The sequence below is a fragment of the Nothoprocta perdicaria genome, unplaced genomic scaffold (assembly GCF_003342845.1).
Source record: "Nothoprocta perdicaria isolate Ctin4 unplaced genomic scaffold, notPer1 scaffold_11, whole genome shotgun sequence".
Classification (NCBI taxonomy): Eukaryota; Metazoa; Chordata; class Aves; order Tinamiformes; family Tinamidae; genus Nothoprocta; species Nothoprocta perdicaria.
Genome location: NW_020454205.1, coordinates 8028350 through 8044602, shown reverse-complemented (window position 1 = coordinate 8044602; position 16253 = coordinate 8028350). Strand labels below are relative to the sequence as shown.

Genomic DNA, 16253 nt, shown 5'->3' with positions numbered 1-16253 from the left:
TTTATAACATTTTTGAGTGTCTTTTCCTTTAGATAACAGCTCCAGTTTGACAGCTAAACTAAAGCAGGAACTGGAAACATCTGACCATCTAGATCCTAGTTTTTTGGCTTATCTGCAGTGCCGGGGAATAATTCCAGATATTATGGAGTCCATGAGAGAAAAAGAAATACTTTCACCACAGCTGAAGGTAATATGTGATTAATGGGAGCATTCCAAGGAATATAAACTAAAATAATAGCAGTGAAATGCTAATTTAAAATGGAGTTAGCTGTTGCCTTTACATTATAAACTGCCAAGCTTACAATGTAAGCTGCCTTCCAGAATGTCTAATGGACTTTATTATGGTGTTTGGCAAAACGAAGGGAGGCGTGAAAAGCCAGGGAATTATTGCTTCTACAGTTTCTTTCATGGATCATCAGTCTAGACTGAGTGACAGTGAGGTGCATGTTCAGATGTTGAGTGTTTAGGCAGAAGCACACTGAAGTCTTCGGACTCCTTCCATTGTTAATGTTTACTGAAGTGTAGCATGTTTTGGCATTGCCTCCTGATGTAGTCACTGTTTTGACTCCAGCTACAGAAACTATAACTCAAGCCATTCAATAAAGTGCCAAGTATGAATGCCAAGAGTTAAAGAAAATCTCTTGGTGTTGTTGTTATAGAAGCGAGTAACATGGAGAGAGTGCTCTGCATTGGGGCTGGGATATTTGGAATGAGATCTACATAGTAAAGGACTTTAATCTCCTATGACCTTCCTTGGAATGAGACCGGGAAACATCTGCACATGATGTAATGGATTGTAAACAGGGAATTTATTTAAAAGAGATTATTTTGCCTGACAATGTCAGAGGAAATAGTTTCCACTGTGTAAATTATCTAGACAGATTACTTGGGAACTGTTATTTCCATGTAATTTGCTACAATAAGTCAAGGTTGTCTAAATATGTAATTCAGTTTTTTAGCCTCTGAGGGTTGTCTAGCATCAGTGCGGTTTAGTAACTTGACTTCATACTTCATAAAATTTGGTTTAGTGCCAGGAAAGTTCCAAAACAACAGAGGTAAAATAGCAGTCCTTTGGCACATTTGCATGTTGACTTGCACAGCAGTAAGATACTTTGGGGCAGGCTGCTTTTTGTACTTCAGTGTTCTGTGTGTTGACTGCTTTCTTAAATACCAGGCTTACTGGTTAGGAGATAACATTCTCTGGTAAATGTTGCTTAATAGATGATACTTATGTGTCATGTTGCATAGCAGAGCAGAAATGTGTGCCTCTATTGAGATTATAGCCTGGAATGGCCACCTTGACTTCACTGTCTAGCTGCACCACCACACTGCTATGCTGCTGAGGTGTTGATGCTTATTTCCTAACACTGCATTTTCTTCCTTCCTAGATGGTACTGAAGATGGTGTTTGAGGAGAGCCGCAAGATACTGGCTTTGTCGGAGCATCCCGTTGATGTTAGGGACCAGAAGAGCATTAGTCAGTGTGGAGCAGCTATGGAGGGATGGCAGAAGGAAGGCAGAGCCTTTCTGGATGCTATACAGTCCCTGAGAGATTACCTTAGCAAGGTAGCAGCCAAAGGAGACAAGGTATCGCAACAGAGATGACTTGTACCCTTTTAGAACTTGTTTACCAATTCTTTATTTATACGTACTTACATATGTATGTATATATGTATAATGTGCATATGTAAGTATGTATAAATAAAGAATTGTATGCATAAAATATGTATAAAAACATGCAAAATGCATGTATGAGGAGCGGGAGAAGCAGGGATTTCTTTCTGAGGTTTGAACAGGCATCTCTAACACCTTCTAGTCTGCTTAAATTACAAAGTAGTTTTATGCAGTAACGATATGAAAGACACTTCACAGTTGGAGGCCATCTAAAAGGTGTTGGAGGGCTGTACATGGCTTGCAAGTTAGAGACTGATGCTACAGATACCAATAAGTATGCTTGTTTTCTGCAGGAGCATGTGGATAATACCAGTGACTGGAGAGGAGAAATTCTCCAAGCAGTGCACAGTGTGTTTGAGAAGGAGAGAAATGTGTTGCAGATCGACTTAAAGTCTCACTTCTGCAATCCTGGCTCTGGTGATGAAGGTTCATTAATGGAAAAACTGGAGCATATTATGAAACAACAAGTAAGAAAACCTCTTAAAGTATTATGCTCATAAATCTCTTCTTCTGTTCCACTATATATTATTTTAAGAGTGCATATGGGCATGACGCATGGATGCTGTGGTTTTACAGTTTTATCACATTTGTTCCTAAATCTTAAATTCTGCACATTAATCCAGATTGTGTTATATCAGTGTGTTTTTCTAATCTTTATTTTGGGCACATTTTTTTCCTTGGGCTTCATGTGTGTTGTGTTATAAAATCTATTGATTGTTATATTTGGCAGCCAGAGAGCGTAGTGATCAGGAGATTGTGTTAGTGAGGAGGAAATAATTGTTGAAGGGTGTAGGTTGGAGGAAGACTTCCATCTGGAGCATCACAAACTTCTCTTGCAAAGGGTGTATTTTGAACAAACTCTGAACATACTTGGAATTGTTTCATGACAATATTAAGCTTTTAGCTGCAGGCCAGATGGTTTGTAGTAACTATTATGTGTAAACTATTATTAGTAACTATCGGGCTATTTGTAAGCCAGTGAAATGTTTTTTTGTGTTACTTTAAGTTTTAAATTATAGTGGGGCATCAACGCAGTCGTTTGAAGTTGTGTTTTTATAAAACTACTTACACAAAGGGTTCTCTAGGCTTTATCCTTGTAGGAAAAGAAGGGAATAGCTTTGCAGATTTAATGGCACTTGGGTCCTTTTCAGGAGGAACAGCGGCAGATGGTTGTAGAGCACCTTTTCTCCTCGGACAGGAATAGCTTGCTTTCCGAAATCCAGGACCTTCGGGCTCAGCTACGCATGACACATCTTCAGAACCAGGAGAAGCTACAGCAGTTACAGGAAACTCTTACTAATGCAGAAGATCATGGGAGCAAACAAGAACACCAGCTTCGGAGAAAAGGTAGTGATCATCAAGCTCCTGTCACCTGAGCTTCTGTATTTTTTTCCCCTTTATTGACTAAAAAGATAAAAGGCAAAATAAATTGTTCTGCAAAGAAGCAAGTGCTGTACAATACATTAATGCACTCCTAAGATTTTAAAAGAGGAAGAACAGATCTTTCTGATATTGGTGGTTAAGACAAATCTGTATGAAAGATGATGAAAAGCTTTAAAGTAACCCAAAGGAATGTTTTTTAAAGGATGACTCTTTGTCAACCAAGGTGTACATATAGAAAACCCAAGAAAGATGATCAGAAACCCTTGATGATTTTCAGGGAATATTGTGTATACATTTTGGTTAGTAAATGGATGTTTTTGCTTCACGATGCTTAAAATGATTTTGCTTCATGATGCAGTAGTAACAAGTTGTTTGGAGTGTATTACAGTTCCTCATGTATGTAGCATGATCCAATGACAGCAAAGCTATAATGTGTCTTTGTCTTCTTTTTGCTTATTTCTATAATCTTTGAAAAGAAACTCATCCTCTGGACAAGAATGTTTTAGTCCAGCTAATTTACCTGCAATTTGAAGCAGCATAACTAACATCTTGCTACGTGCACTGTAATGCAAATGATTGTTAACATTTTCTTATCCCAGTTGAATTATTAGAATACAAGCTTCAGCAAGAAAAATCTATTGTAAGTGGCTTGCAGAGCACCTTGGCTGAGGAGCAGAAAAGAGCCTCTGAAACATGTGAACTCTTGAAACAAGAGCAAGCTGCAGTATCAGCCCTGAAATTGGAGCTTTGTGAAAGTAAGCGAGAGAATGAAAGGCTACAGAACTCCCTAGAAGAGCTTCAGAGGAAAATAAACCAGTGCTGGTAAGAGGCAGGAGTGGGGTGTTTATTTTATTTTTATTTTGGATTTTTTGTTGTTGTTTCTTTTATTTAGTTGTTTGTTTGGAGTTTTCTTGTTTCAGAGTGCTTTGGCAGATCTGAAGGAGCTTTATACTTACTGGGTCTGCAAACGGCTCAGAGCTTGGACACTCTTCTCTCACAACTCTTCTCCTAGGCTTTTACACAACTCATAGCTCTAAACTACTTCTGTTTACCTGTAATCTTGTATGGTTTTTCTACCTCTTATTCTTACTATACATCAATGTTTTTCTTTCCTCTTGTCAACTTTACTTTGCCAGGTAGATAGTTTATCATTATACTTGAACAGCTAGTAAATGGAGTGTTTCTAGTTTTGTGTACAGGCAGATAAGCTGTTTTCAGGTACTAAATAGCTGTGCCTGGAAAACTGACTTTCTGTATAGCAGAGGTCATCTTAGGGAAATGAGCCAATAGCCCAACTGAAAAAAACAATCCAACTTGGCTTGCTTGTATCAGTGATGAAGGATGATCTGGTCTGTGTGCAGTTGCAGTGTCATTTTGAATTTTGTAGTTCTGAATTGGAAGCGAAAGAACAAGATTTGACAGCTGCACTTCAAGATCTGCAGAGCGAACGGCTGAAGGAAGCGGAGCTACGACGTTCGTTTGAGGAACGGCAGTTTCAGCACAAGAAAGCAGATGATGAAAAGACAAAGGCCTTGGAGGTAATTCCCTACATCGTAATGCTTCCAATCCAGTTAACTTCATGAACTGAGGGAGGTGAACTAACAGAATGTTGGACTGTAAAGAAAATCACTCAATGATGCATGTACTTGGCAGAAAAGAATCTGAACCTTTCCAATATAGCTTGTATTTTTGGAGGTTAACCAAACTCTCTCTCTCTCTCTCTCTCTCTCTCTTTTTTTTTCCCCCTCTCTCTTCTCTTCTTCTCTTCCTTCCCTCCTTTGTTCCCTTTCTTCTGGACTGAACAGAAAGCTGGAGGCTGAACAGCCTTCTTCTGTATAATCATGACTCAGTCCTTGCAGAAGACCTGTAAATAACTGTTAACAAAGCAGGAGTGATAGTGGTGGAAATAATATCTAACATAAACCTTTGGTGAATTTAAAACAAAGCCAAACTGTATCAGATGCCTTCAAAACAATCCTTGTTATATGCCCTAAATGGGAGTACACAATTTTGACGCATATCTTCCTTGGCCTGCCCTTATTTACAGAGAGGAATTGCCGTTTATCTTTCTGATAGGTCTTTTTATTTTTTCTTCTGCTCAGGTGGTAGACATGGGATTTGCATCTTCCACAGTGTGTTCCACAAACACACTGCCCATGCAGAGAAGGCAGAGACCAGTTTAGCCGAGGCTATAGAGAAATTGCACTGCCACCGATGCAGTTTTGCAGCGGATTAAACTTTTCATGGTCTACGCTGCCACAGTCCTCCATTCCCAAAACCTCCCTCGGCCCAGCATTGCAGAAGGCCAATGGTGCCAATGGATGGCAGATTTCTGCTGCCTGGAGGTCTGAGCTGGCTTTCTGCAGGAGCAGATGAGAGCTGGTGCTGATCAGAGGCAGGGTGCAGAACCCCTGCCAGGACTGGAGCACTGCTAGTTCTGATCTTCTCCAGCCACTGGGACTGTCACCTCACTCACTCTTGTCTTCTGCTCAGCAAGGGCAGTGAAAATGGTTGGCATGACAGACCAGGGGATGGATTGTTTTCACCATGTGCTCTGTTCTCTAAACAAACAGCTGTAAAATGCAGAGATTTAACATCTACTTTAACTGCTGAGATTTTTGATTCTTTTTAAACCAGCATTTCTGATTCAGGTTTCCCTATGAAGAACTTACCATATGGAGAGGAAAAAAAAATGATGGAAGATATGTTGGTATGTTAGTATGGTGGATTGTTATTTTTTTTCCCCACTTTGTTTTTTATTACTTCATAATCATGATGGTAATAAGCATGCTCCTGACAATTGTAATATTAGAAACTAGTCTGGTATAGCGGGAGTTTTCAAAGGTCATTTATCTTCCATTTAAATTAAGGCTTTTTGGTGCTTTATCTATACTGTTAACTCCTGAATTTCTTCCCAGGTAAAGCAGGACGTTGAAATATTGCTGAATATTTCCCTGCCCTGTAAATGAGTCCTTGCGCTAGAATATAATAAGCATGTCTCTCTTTTGAACAGAAGCTGCAGGCTGCCTTGGAATTGCAGGCCGTGCACAACAGTCAGCTCTCCGTGTCCTTGGAACACGAGCAGACGGTGAACGACAACCTCCGCAAGGAGCTTCAGATCGAGCAGTCGCGCTGCGAAGCTCTGCTGTGCCGAGAGCAGAGCAAGCTGTCCGAGCTGCAGAAGAATTTGGACGCCGAGAAGAACCGTTCGCTGGAGCTCCTGAATTCCTTGAATCACGAACGTATCCTGACGGAACAGTTGAGCATGAGAGCCAAAGACAGTGCTGCCTGTCAGCACAGGGAGTCGCTGTTAGAGCAAGCCTTCGTGCGAGAGCTCCAGGCCCAGCTGGAGGAGGAGAGGTCCCGAACCAGGGAGCTCGCTGCTATCATTGAGAAAACACACCAGAAGGCCATTCTTTCCAAGAGGCAGCTGGAGGCTGAGATGCAGATGTGCTGTGAAGAAACCCAGAAGGAAAGGGAGATCAGTAAGAAATTGCGAGCTACGCTGGAGTCTCTTCAGAGCCAAAAGCAAGAGGTGATCCGATCCTTGGAGGCACAGAGGGAGAGAGAGGCAAAGCTAAAAGCTGACTGGGAACGACTGCAGTCACTCTTCAGGACAATGAAGGAGCAAGATAAGGACAAGAAAGAGGAGCGAGAGAAAGAGAGAAGGCAGCAGCAGCAAACGGAAGTAGAGAAGCAGAAGGACTGGCAGAGAGATCAAGAGAGACTGGTGAGAACGCTTAGTCAGATCTCCCTGTCAATTGAAATAGCCAGTCTGAAAATTCACCCTGTGGATGATGGTCTTAAGTTGAAATGTTTCCTTCCCTTAAACAAAGTGTTCTGAAAAATGTGTTAGACAAGCTGTTTTCCTCTATTTCTCTATATGTAGCTGTTTCAGGGGCTTGTTGAGAATCACAGAGTGGTTAAGGTTGGAAGGGACCTGTAGAGATGGTCTAGTCCAACCCCCTCTGCTCAAGCAGTTTCAACTTGTACCCATTACCCCTTGTCCTGTCACTGGCCACCACCGAGAAGAGTCCTCTCCCCTGTCCTCTTTGCCCTCTCCCCTCAGGTATTTGTACATGTTGATCAGATCTCCTCTCAGTCGTCTCTAGGCTAAAGAGGCCCAGGTGGCTTAGTCTTTCCTCATAAGATAGATGCTCCAGTCCCTTAAGCATCTTTGTTGTTCTCTGCTGGACCCTCTCTAGACCTTCCACATCTCTCTTGTCCTGGGGAGCCCAGAACTGCACCCAAGGCTCCAGGTGCAGTCTCACCAGAGCTGAATAGAGGGGCAGGATCCCCTCCCTCGACCTGCTGGCAACACTACTAATGCAGAAACACTGACTTATTTCCTTGTCTGTCCTGGATAGTGCTGATTGTTAACAAATGGAGAAGACTTATAGTTGAATATGACTTAAAAGCAGTGGTTATGAGCTCTCTAGAGATTTGCCAGTCACCGAGTCTGAAAATGGATAAAGACCTCCAAGATACCCAATCCAGAATTTTTAAAGGGCTTCAAGAGAAGATAATTCTATAATCTTCCTCTATTGAGTGGTCTGTGGGTTTAAGAAGTACTGTATATTTGTAGAAGTGTGTGTATATATGTGTGTGTGTATGTATAGTATTTTAAGTTGCAAGTCACTTTTTCTTATTTCTATTTAAACAGCAAAAATTGGAACTGCAACACCAGAGGGATGAACACAGGATCAAAGAGCTGCAGGAAATACTGGCATTACTAGAAGAAAGAGAAAGAAATTTTCCACCTCCAAATTCTCAGCCAGAAGTTTTGCACTCTTTGAACAGCAATCGAAACACCAAACAGGCTGTGACAAAAGCAGCTGAGAAGCTGCACTTGCAACAGCAGCAACAACAGCTAGAGAAGATAAGACAGCAGTTGCTTTTTGTAGCTGTCCGTCTGAACGAGTTCATATACAAAACTGCAGATAAGTGAGTAGTTACTGAAACACTGCTTATAATCTAGTAATTCTGTTTCTGTCCTGCTTTTGAACCTGGGTCATGTCCAAAAGCCCCCTACTGAAGCGAATAAGCAGTAATACATCTCAGCTGTTTACACGATCTATCTTATTTGAAATCATGGTTGCACGGTGGTAGCAGTCTCCATTTGGCAGGTTGCTATCCTGCTGCTCTGCCATTCCCATCAGAAGCTTCTGGGGTTGTGTGTTAGTTGTAGTGATGGAAGTGCTTGTGCACCTGCTTTTCAAGTGGGCTGGGGACATGGTCCCTCTTCCAAAGAACCACTGTGCAAAAAGCCTTGTGAAAGAGTTGTGTGTTAGACTGGTCACTACCAAATTTAAGAGAGATCTGTCAAAAACTAGGTTATTCACATATCTATAGGATCAGGATGGGAACCTCCACTGAGCTTGGGAATCACTCAGTGATTACTCAGATAGTAACTTGTATTGCTAGAGTAAAATACCGGTGGTTTGTTATAACCAATGTAACAATGTGATGGAGTTTGACCCTGGTGTGAAATATTCAACATCTGATAAAATCCTTATGCAACATTATTTAGAATTCTGCTCCTAAAAACGAATAAAATTTACCAATTTCATTGTGTGTCCATTAGTGCTGTGTGCTAAATAGTACTGAAAGACACACTGGAAAATAAAAACTCTGTAGGGGGAATAAGTATAATGTAATAAGTATAATATGAGATTGCTACAAAAAAGAACCTAATGTTGAAAAATTATTTCTATTTAACAGAGCAGTTAATGATTGGTCTGCATCGAATGATGAAGCTGTAACCTCTTTACTGCAGACATTAAAGGAACTAAAATCAAATTTATTGTCTCCTCCGGCACCTCTGGTAAGGAAATGACAGATGTTTGTTGCTTAAGTTGCTGTGTATCATGTGGGTTCCAGTACATGAGAGATATATTTGTATTTTGAGGGTTCTGGAGGTTATTTGAAAAATTTAGAGAAATTGTTGTCCTCTTTTGGAGATGAAGATTTAGAGGGAAAAAAAAAAGGATGGGAAACTCGTGTATAGTTATCATCTATCAGCATGTTTTAGTAGCAGATATCTCCTTTTTGTTATATCACAGAGTTTGCTTATTGAAGTTATTTTTTTTACCCTAGCCATGTACTATATCAAGATTATCAAGGAGGATATCAAGTCCTGGCATGTGTTGCCTCCTGCTCTGTCTGCAGGACACTGCATACCAGAGACACTTAGTTTTCAACAGATTGTCAAATAACTTGAAAAAATCACTCATGGTTTTTTGTCTCAAGAGGGGAGATGAGCAGTATTACAGATACTAATCAAAGATTAAACTAAGGTTTACTGGTAGAAAATGCACCTTAAAAACATAACTTTTGAATTAACTTTTATTTACCAGTTAACTTATAGATAATCTATAATCTATAAAACAACTATTATTTGCCTAGTAAGTACAGGGCAAGAATTTAACCTGGAGAGGAAGAAATAACCAACTGGAATATCCTGAAAAAGTTTAAACCCCTTAAAACCTCCCCTGTGCTTTCCTAGATTAAGTTACTAGGAGAGATTGGCTTTGGCACTTGTGTCACTAATATATTGACTTCATTTCAAGCAAGAAAACACTACACACCTAAAAAAATAGCTTTACTCTTTTTTGTGATCTGCTGCATCTCCCATTCATGTAACTGTTGACCATTAAATTGATGATCAATATGAGAGGGATATGAAGATAGAACTTTGCCAAGAGCTGAACCTGAAGTTGTGGGTCTCATTCCTACAAGAGATGACTAACTGCAAAACTAAACTGATCTGAATGTGTTTTTTAAAGTCTAGTCCTGTGGATGCTTCAGAGTTTGTTGCTACATGCATCCTTATACGTGGACATCTTCTTTACATCTTTTTTTTAATTCATCTTCTTGTGCATGTGGAAGGAAGTAAGATGGTTTATTTCCCTTTCTAACTCTCTGGGGGGCTGTTGTCATTAAAATGTACAGGATCCCTGCAAAGCTGATTTGACAGATCTATAGTGAATGGATCTGCAATTTGATTAACATAACTCTTAAACTCTTAACATGGACTGATTTTTTACTTCACTTTCCCATGCTACCATTTAACATCTGGATAGTACTGTTGTTTTTGTCTTACTGTTTTTTATGTACTAGTTTCTTTATTAAATTAGATTATTCCTCAGTTTGAGATGTTGACCTGTGGAAGTAGCATGCAAGAGCAATCACAGCTCGCTGTCTTTGGGATTCCCTTTCAGACCAGAGTGCCAGATGATACTGACTCTCTTCAAGAACTGGAAAGAGCTGCCTGGCAGCAGGAAAAAGGCATTTTGCAGAGTGCCTTGAAACAGGCAGAGTCTGAACTGGCTAAAGCTACTGCTGAAATTGAAAACAAGCCAGGGGTAGAATCTTCCAGCCCAAAGGTAAAATGATCGTGCTTGCCTTCCAGTGTCCTGTCTGTTGTACGGATTTGCTGTAAAATAACTTTGAGAGAGCTGTTACCAGCTCAAGATCACATAAAGCTCTGGAGAATTCCATCCTCGGTATCACCGCTCAGCGGTATTGCCTAAGTGATTAATGGCACATCCAGAGTAAGTTAAGCAATTTAGTAGTTCTATTTTAGGCTCCATTTGAATTTTCTTTATTATGAATATTAAAAAAGCTTGCTGCTGCTGAGGAGCCTGGAAGTCTGTAGCTCAGATTTCTGAGAACAGCAGTAACTGTCGAATTATGACATTTAACTTTCCCTTATTGCCACAGTCTTTTCAGTTGCCTTTTAAAAAGATGAATGTCATTATAGAGAATGTCATTATAAACTGCATATTAAATTGGGAATGCTGTTCCTCAATTATCCCTTATCAGAGATATTCCTTTATAACTTTCATGGTGTTGGAGAGAAACTTGCATCAAAAGTTATCACCTTAACTCTTTGGGATTTTTCTACAGCTAATACTGAGAGATCTATGTATCTTCTATGTGCAAAATTATTAAAAATTTTTCATAATCTTTTCTTATTTTTAAGATAAATTTGATTATAAGCACATTAGAGGAGTGCTCATTCTAATACACTTTCTGGTTAATAAGTACAGATAAAGGTTCTGTTTTAATACTTAAAAACTAAAACCATGTCAGAGTTTCAGGTATGAGAATTTTGCTCTGAAACTTTCAGAAAATTTAAAGCATTTTAATTTAGCTGTAACTGTGGGTACAGAGGGTTGTTCCAGTTGCCCTCCTGTCAGCAAGATTCCTTCAGCCTAGCTAGGACTTCATAGACACATGCAAACTTTTATATATGGCTTCCAAACTGCCAAAGTCTAATATCCTCCTCCTCTCTTCTCTACCCACCACTAGATGCAGAGATTATATAGGAAGTATCTGCGAGCAGAGAGCTTTAGGAAGGCTCTGGTTTATCAGAAGAAATACCTCTTGCTGCTTCTCGGTGGATTTCAGGACTGCGAGCAAGCAACCCTCTCTCTTATAGCACGTATGGGGATCTACCCCTCCCCTGCAGACCTGCAGCTCTCTGGACACTCCCGTCCTTTCACCAAGTTTCGATGTGCAGTCCGGGTGATCATCGCCATATCAAGGTAAAAACAAAGCACAGTGAGAGCAAAACTCTCATGCAGTTTGCTTGGATATATTAAAAAAGTTTTTCCAGTTTATTCTTCTGAATTTCTTCTGCAGCGTTTCATTATAATACGTGATTTGAAATGAGGTTTCAAACATGACAACTAAACATAACTGTGGCCAAGCTACTGTCTCTGAGTCAGTGCTAAATTTGACGTAGGCTAAAATGAAACTTTCTAAAAAGTCACTTCTGTCCTTTTGAGAAAGACATACAGTTGTAATTGTCATTCTCTGATTCTCAAATACCACTGCATCTATGTCTTTCCAAGTTTTATCTTGATCTGTCTGGGCTCATTGTCACTGTCTTTATCTAAGATGCATAGATCTATCTTTATGGTACGTTTCATTCATGAAAAAATAATCTGTTTGTATCATAGGATACTACAGGTTATAAGTTAATTCTGTAGACCTAAGTTGAAATATGCTGTTCTTTCTCCATTCCTTCAAGGTTTGTTGCTTTATGTTGTTGCATTCTATGTTGTTTTACACTAACAAAGTATTAAAACATTATTATTAATGTTAAAATGTTAGTATTAAAATGTTTTGTTTGTTTTTAATGGTTGTACAATTTTCTTTTGCTACTCAGGTTAAAGTTTTTGGTGAAAAAGTGGAACAAAGTTAATCGAAAGAGCACACAGGGTGAAACTAACTCTCACAGTACAGGATGTAATCCAGGTAAGGGTTTTGAACGAGTATGTTTTTCTAATTCTAACTTCTTTGTAGTAAAGCTTGATTTAAACAAAGCTTGATTTAAACAAACAAACAAAATGCACAAAAGTAGTAAACAGATCTCTGTTATTTCCAAAACATAATGATTTTGACTTTACAATGACATTGTAAAAACTCGTAATTGAAAACTTGCAAAACTTATTTTAACAGCAGCCAACTCTTTATTACAACCACTCAAGCTATGAAACAGAGTCATTTTATTCATAAAACAGATCAGAAAATTGTTTCCTCCTTATTTAAAGCTACCTGTAATGGAAATTACTGCCATGAGTTATTTATAAAGCCAGGAAAAATCCTAGTGTAATGGTATCAAAATTGGCACATGAAATGTCAAAAACACCAAAGTCTCAGATGGGGTGCATATGTTTGTGTTGCTGGAGGTGAAAAAGTATTAAATTCTCCAGAAATTTAGAAAAGACTTCATCTGATGACAGATACCCACCCAGCAAATACTTTCTAGAGTTTATTTAGTGTCATCATAGATGGCAAACTAGAGCAGACAAATGTGTGATCCAATGCAGTTTGGTCATGGCTTCATTCCTTTTCATTCCTTATGGACGTGTTTGTGTAATATATTAAAATATTACACAATGTTATGTTATATGTAATATTCCACTATATGTAATGCTCCATAATATTATACTTGAGGCTTTTTTTAACCCTAAACATACTACAGACGTAGAAGTGCGATTTTCATCACCTTGTATGTGTGTACATTATAGTCTCTTCAATCTTTAAGTTAATTGAAATAAAAAAAAAAAAGTCTAATGTAGTTCTGTGATGTGGTTCCTATGGAAATTGAATCCTCAAATGCATTCCAAGCTTTATAACTCGCCAGAAAATAGCATCTTAGCAGCCTCATTCAAATTTATTTGATTTCTTTTGGTGATTTAAAGGACTAATGTGAAGTACTTTCATTTTAATTTTCCTTTCCCTACCTACTCTCCTGCCTTAAAGGAGAGTGCCAGTCAACACGTACACCTATAGTTAGAGCACACAACAGGTATTACGATTTCCTGAAAAAATTGTTTTGTTCATATGAGTCATTGGAATGTCTCCTGTGCACATATAATAACAGGTGATGAAAATGCAAGTGTGGGAAAGAAAACGCTGAAAGTGTTTCCAGTTTGCAGGAAACATTAACTGAACGTGAAAGTGTTGAACTGCTGTTAATTCTGGCAAAAAAAGCAATCATCTATAATGTGTTTTATATAGCTGTGTTTAATACCACACAAAACTTTGCTGTGTTTCTTGTAGGTTTTTATTGATTGTGTTTCTAATAGGCTGCTTTGAATGATTCTCAGTGCAGACTTTTAAATTGTTTCTATATTTAATACAGTTCCTGGTGCTAGAACAGAAATCCTGAAACGGCAGCAGTTCCCAGCTGTTACTACCAACTCTCCTCCAACGCGAGATACTGGATCATGCCACAGAACCAGCTCCGCAAGATTTCTGAGCTCCTCCCCCAGATCCTCTTACTGGTTACATAACAGGTCAGTGTGTAATCTCTGCATTATATTTAATCATCCTGATGGACAGGCTTTCATAAAAATCTAATCAGTTATTGGGGAAAAACACTCAAGAAGAGGAATTTGTTTTCACAGATCTGATAAATGTTTCATTTGTTTCAAGATGCTACCGGAAACAAAAAAAACTTATTTGCTTTGAACATCTGATGATTTTGGACAGAGAATTTTCCTAGTGATACCCCAAAAGTAATTTGAACAGATTGAGGTACTTGGAGTGGCTATGTCTGCTAGTCCTTTTTGAGGGCTAGATCTTGTTGTAACCAATGCAACCTCTAGTATCGCATGGTCCATAGCGTGTCGTCTTCTCCCACATCACTCCTCCTCAGCTTGGCATCTGAGAGCTTCCCTGAGCTTTTTTGAGTTGTACTTTCAAGATGATCTTTTACCTGCTGAAGCAGGAAGACTGGTACCTCTTTGCAGATGCATTTTGGTCCTTCTCCTTAGAAGCAGTTCTTTTTCATTAGGCCATTTGGAGTTTCTCTGACTGCAGCTTTCTTACCTGAGGGACTTATCAGTGCTTCTCAGTGGAGCGGGCTTGAGATCCTCCAGCTTTTATCAAAAACATCCTTTCCTTTTTGACTCCCTTGCACAAAAGCTGTCCAGTCTTTATTGCTTTGTCTTAAACGCAGGTATACATAACTTTGTACTGATCCTCTAGTTTGCTTTCTATTGTATTATGTGGCCGTATAAATTTACTTTTATTATATCTGAGTGCATGACCAGAGCTTTAACAAAAGAAATAATTTGTTTGCCTTTGAAGATTGCAGCCATCCATGAGTTCAGCTTCAGAAAAGTCCCTTGCATCTACTCAGGATCCTGAACGATCGCTCACCGAATACATTCATCGCTTAGAGGTTATCCAGCAAAGACTCGGCGGCGTGCAGCCAGGTAAGGGGACCCTGCCACCGCTCAGAGCTCTCCCCAGCTTGCGCTTCTTTTTGCAAGTGTCTCCTACAATCCCTTAATAATTACATATCCCTTAACATTTCCCATATCCCTTAACAATTACAGAATGTCAAGAGAAACTTTTTAATCAAAATTTCTGGGGGGAGGGGAAGGAGGAGGAATAAGTAAGTATGTCTCTGAAGTGAAACTTTACTTTTTCATAACTCGTATCTAAAACTAGTCCAAGAATGACATTTTTATTTAATAAGTTCAATCTTTCAGAGATAAAGGTGGGTAAGTGGATAAGAGTTAGTTTTTTGTTTGTTTTGGTTTCAGTTTTAAAATTGAAACTGAAATTTGACAGCACTTCATAGGATAAGGTACTTTCTTTCATGTCAAATGTGAAAAACTTACCTGACTGGAACTCAGTCACAGTTTGGAGGAAAGTGCCTATCATTTTCCAAATTTTCAGTACATAGCAGATTTTTAAGGAATGTTTTTGTAACCTTTACAATACAAGTTTCCAGTTTACAATGAGCTTTAATATATTGTGTTAAAATATGTTGTCCAGCAAAGGAATGCCTGCTGAATCATCACAAGAGTGAAAGATCTGAATGAAGCAGTCTTCCTGTTCTGTGTAAAATATGCCTGTATGAACACTGATCCTAGTGTGAACATTGGCTCTGGCAGGCTCGCAAGCTTTCAAATCTTGTTTTGTATTGTTCTTAGGTGGCCCATGAAAACAGTAATTGCTTTCAGCATAGTTCGTATATAGCATATTGGGGAAATTACATGCTGCTAACTGTACCCTGTTGTTTCATCATAAGGACAGTTTTCTAATACTTGTTTGTTTCATTTGAATTTAGGACAAGTTCCAGGATCGCCTCGCCAGCGAAACACAAAAAAGTGATCAGAACACTTCTGAAATCTGTACTGCGAAGCCCCCAGGTTATTGCTTTCTTCTAAGTTGCTCCCTAGTGAATGGAGGCACTTGTGATTTCTTGTGCAACTGAATAAAGGGGTATTAGTCTATGCAGTGCTTTTGCATCAGATTTTTATATGACTTTTTACTATATTTTAGTATTTTAAAAGGAAATTACTTTTCACTAAGAATAATGTTTTACAGTCTCATGTGGAATTATTACTAAGTTAACAGCTGAAGTGTGCCTGCATCACTATATTGTAAGTTGCGAAGAGTCTTCTGTGTTTATTTTTCTATAGTGTATAGCTGGATTCCTTGTAAAAAGTTATTAAAATGGCATTTTATTAGTGAATTCTTAGAGCGTGTGGGTATTTGTTTCAGTCCTTCATGTTCTTCTCCTGTTCCTAAAATTGAGTACTTGAGAAAGATCATTCTGACTAGCAGCACAGCTTAAAAACCTCCTCCAAATCTTAACTCGTGGCATTTTGTGAATTTAGGATTCAATCTTCTGGTTTTGCAATAAATGACTCCTCCTTCCTGCAG

At 38.9% G+C, this 16253-nt stretch overlaps 1 protein-coding gene across 5 annotated transcripts in view; it reads left to right on the top strand.

Moving 5' to 3' along the window:
* Positions 1–15990, top strand: part of PCNT (pericentrin) — a 71266-nt gene extending 55276 nt beyond the window's left edge. For all 5 annotated transcript variants that reach the window (XM_026047828.1, XM_026047819.1, XM_026047810.1 and 2 more), the window contains 15 exons: positions 33–187; positions 1389–1586; positions 1967–2140; positions 2825–3020; positions 3656–3878; positions 4444–4594; positions 6070–6786; positions 7720–8000; positions 8778–8880; positions 10277–10441; positions 11370–11605; positions 12232–12320; positions 13714–13867; positions 14664–14791; positions 15655–15990. In XM_026047828.1, the coding sequence (XP_025903613.1) occupies positions 33–187; positions 1389–1586; positions 1967–2140; positions 2825–3020; positions 3656–3878; positions 4444–4594; positions 6070–6786; positions 7720–8000; positions 8778–8880; positions 10277–10441; positions 11370–11605; positions 12232–12320; positions 13714–13867; positions 14664–14791; positions 15655–15698 (3014 nt within the window). In that variant the 3' untranslated portion in view covers positions 15699–15990. The remainder of the gene's footprint in view (positions 1–32; positions 188–1388; positions 1587–1966; positions 2141–2824; positions 3021–3655; positions 3879–4443; positions 4595–6069; positions 6787–7719; positions 8001–8777; positions 8881–10276; positions 10442–11369; positions 11606–12231; positions 12321–13713; positions 13868–14663; positions 14792–15654) is intronic.
* The last annotated feature ends 263 nt before the right edge of the window (positions 15991–16253 follow it).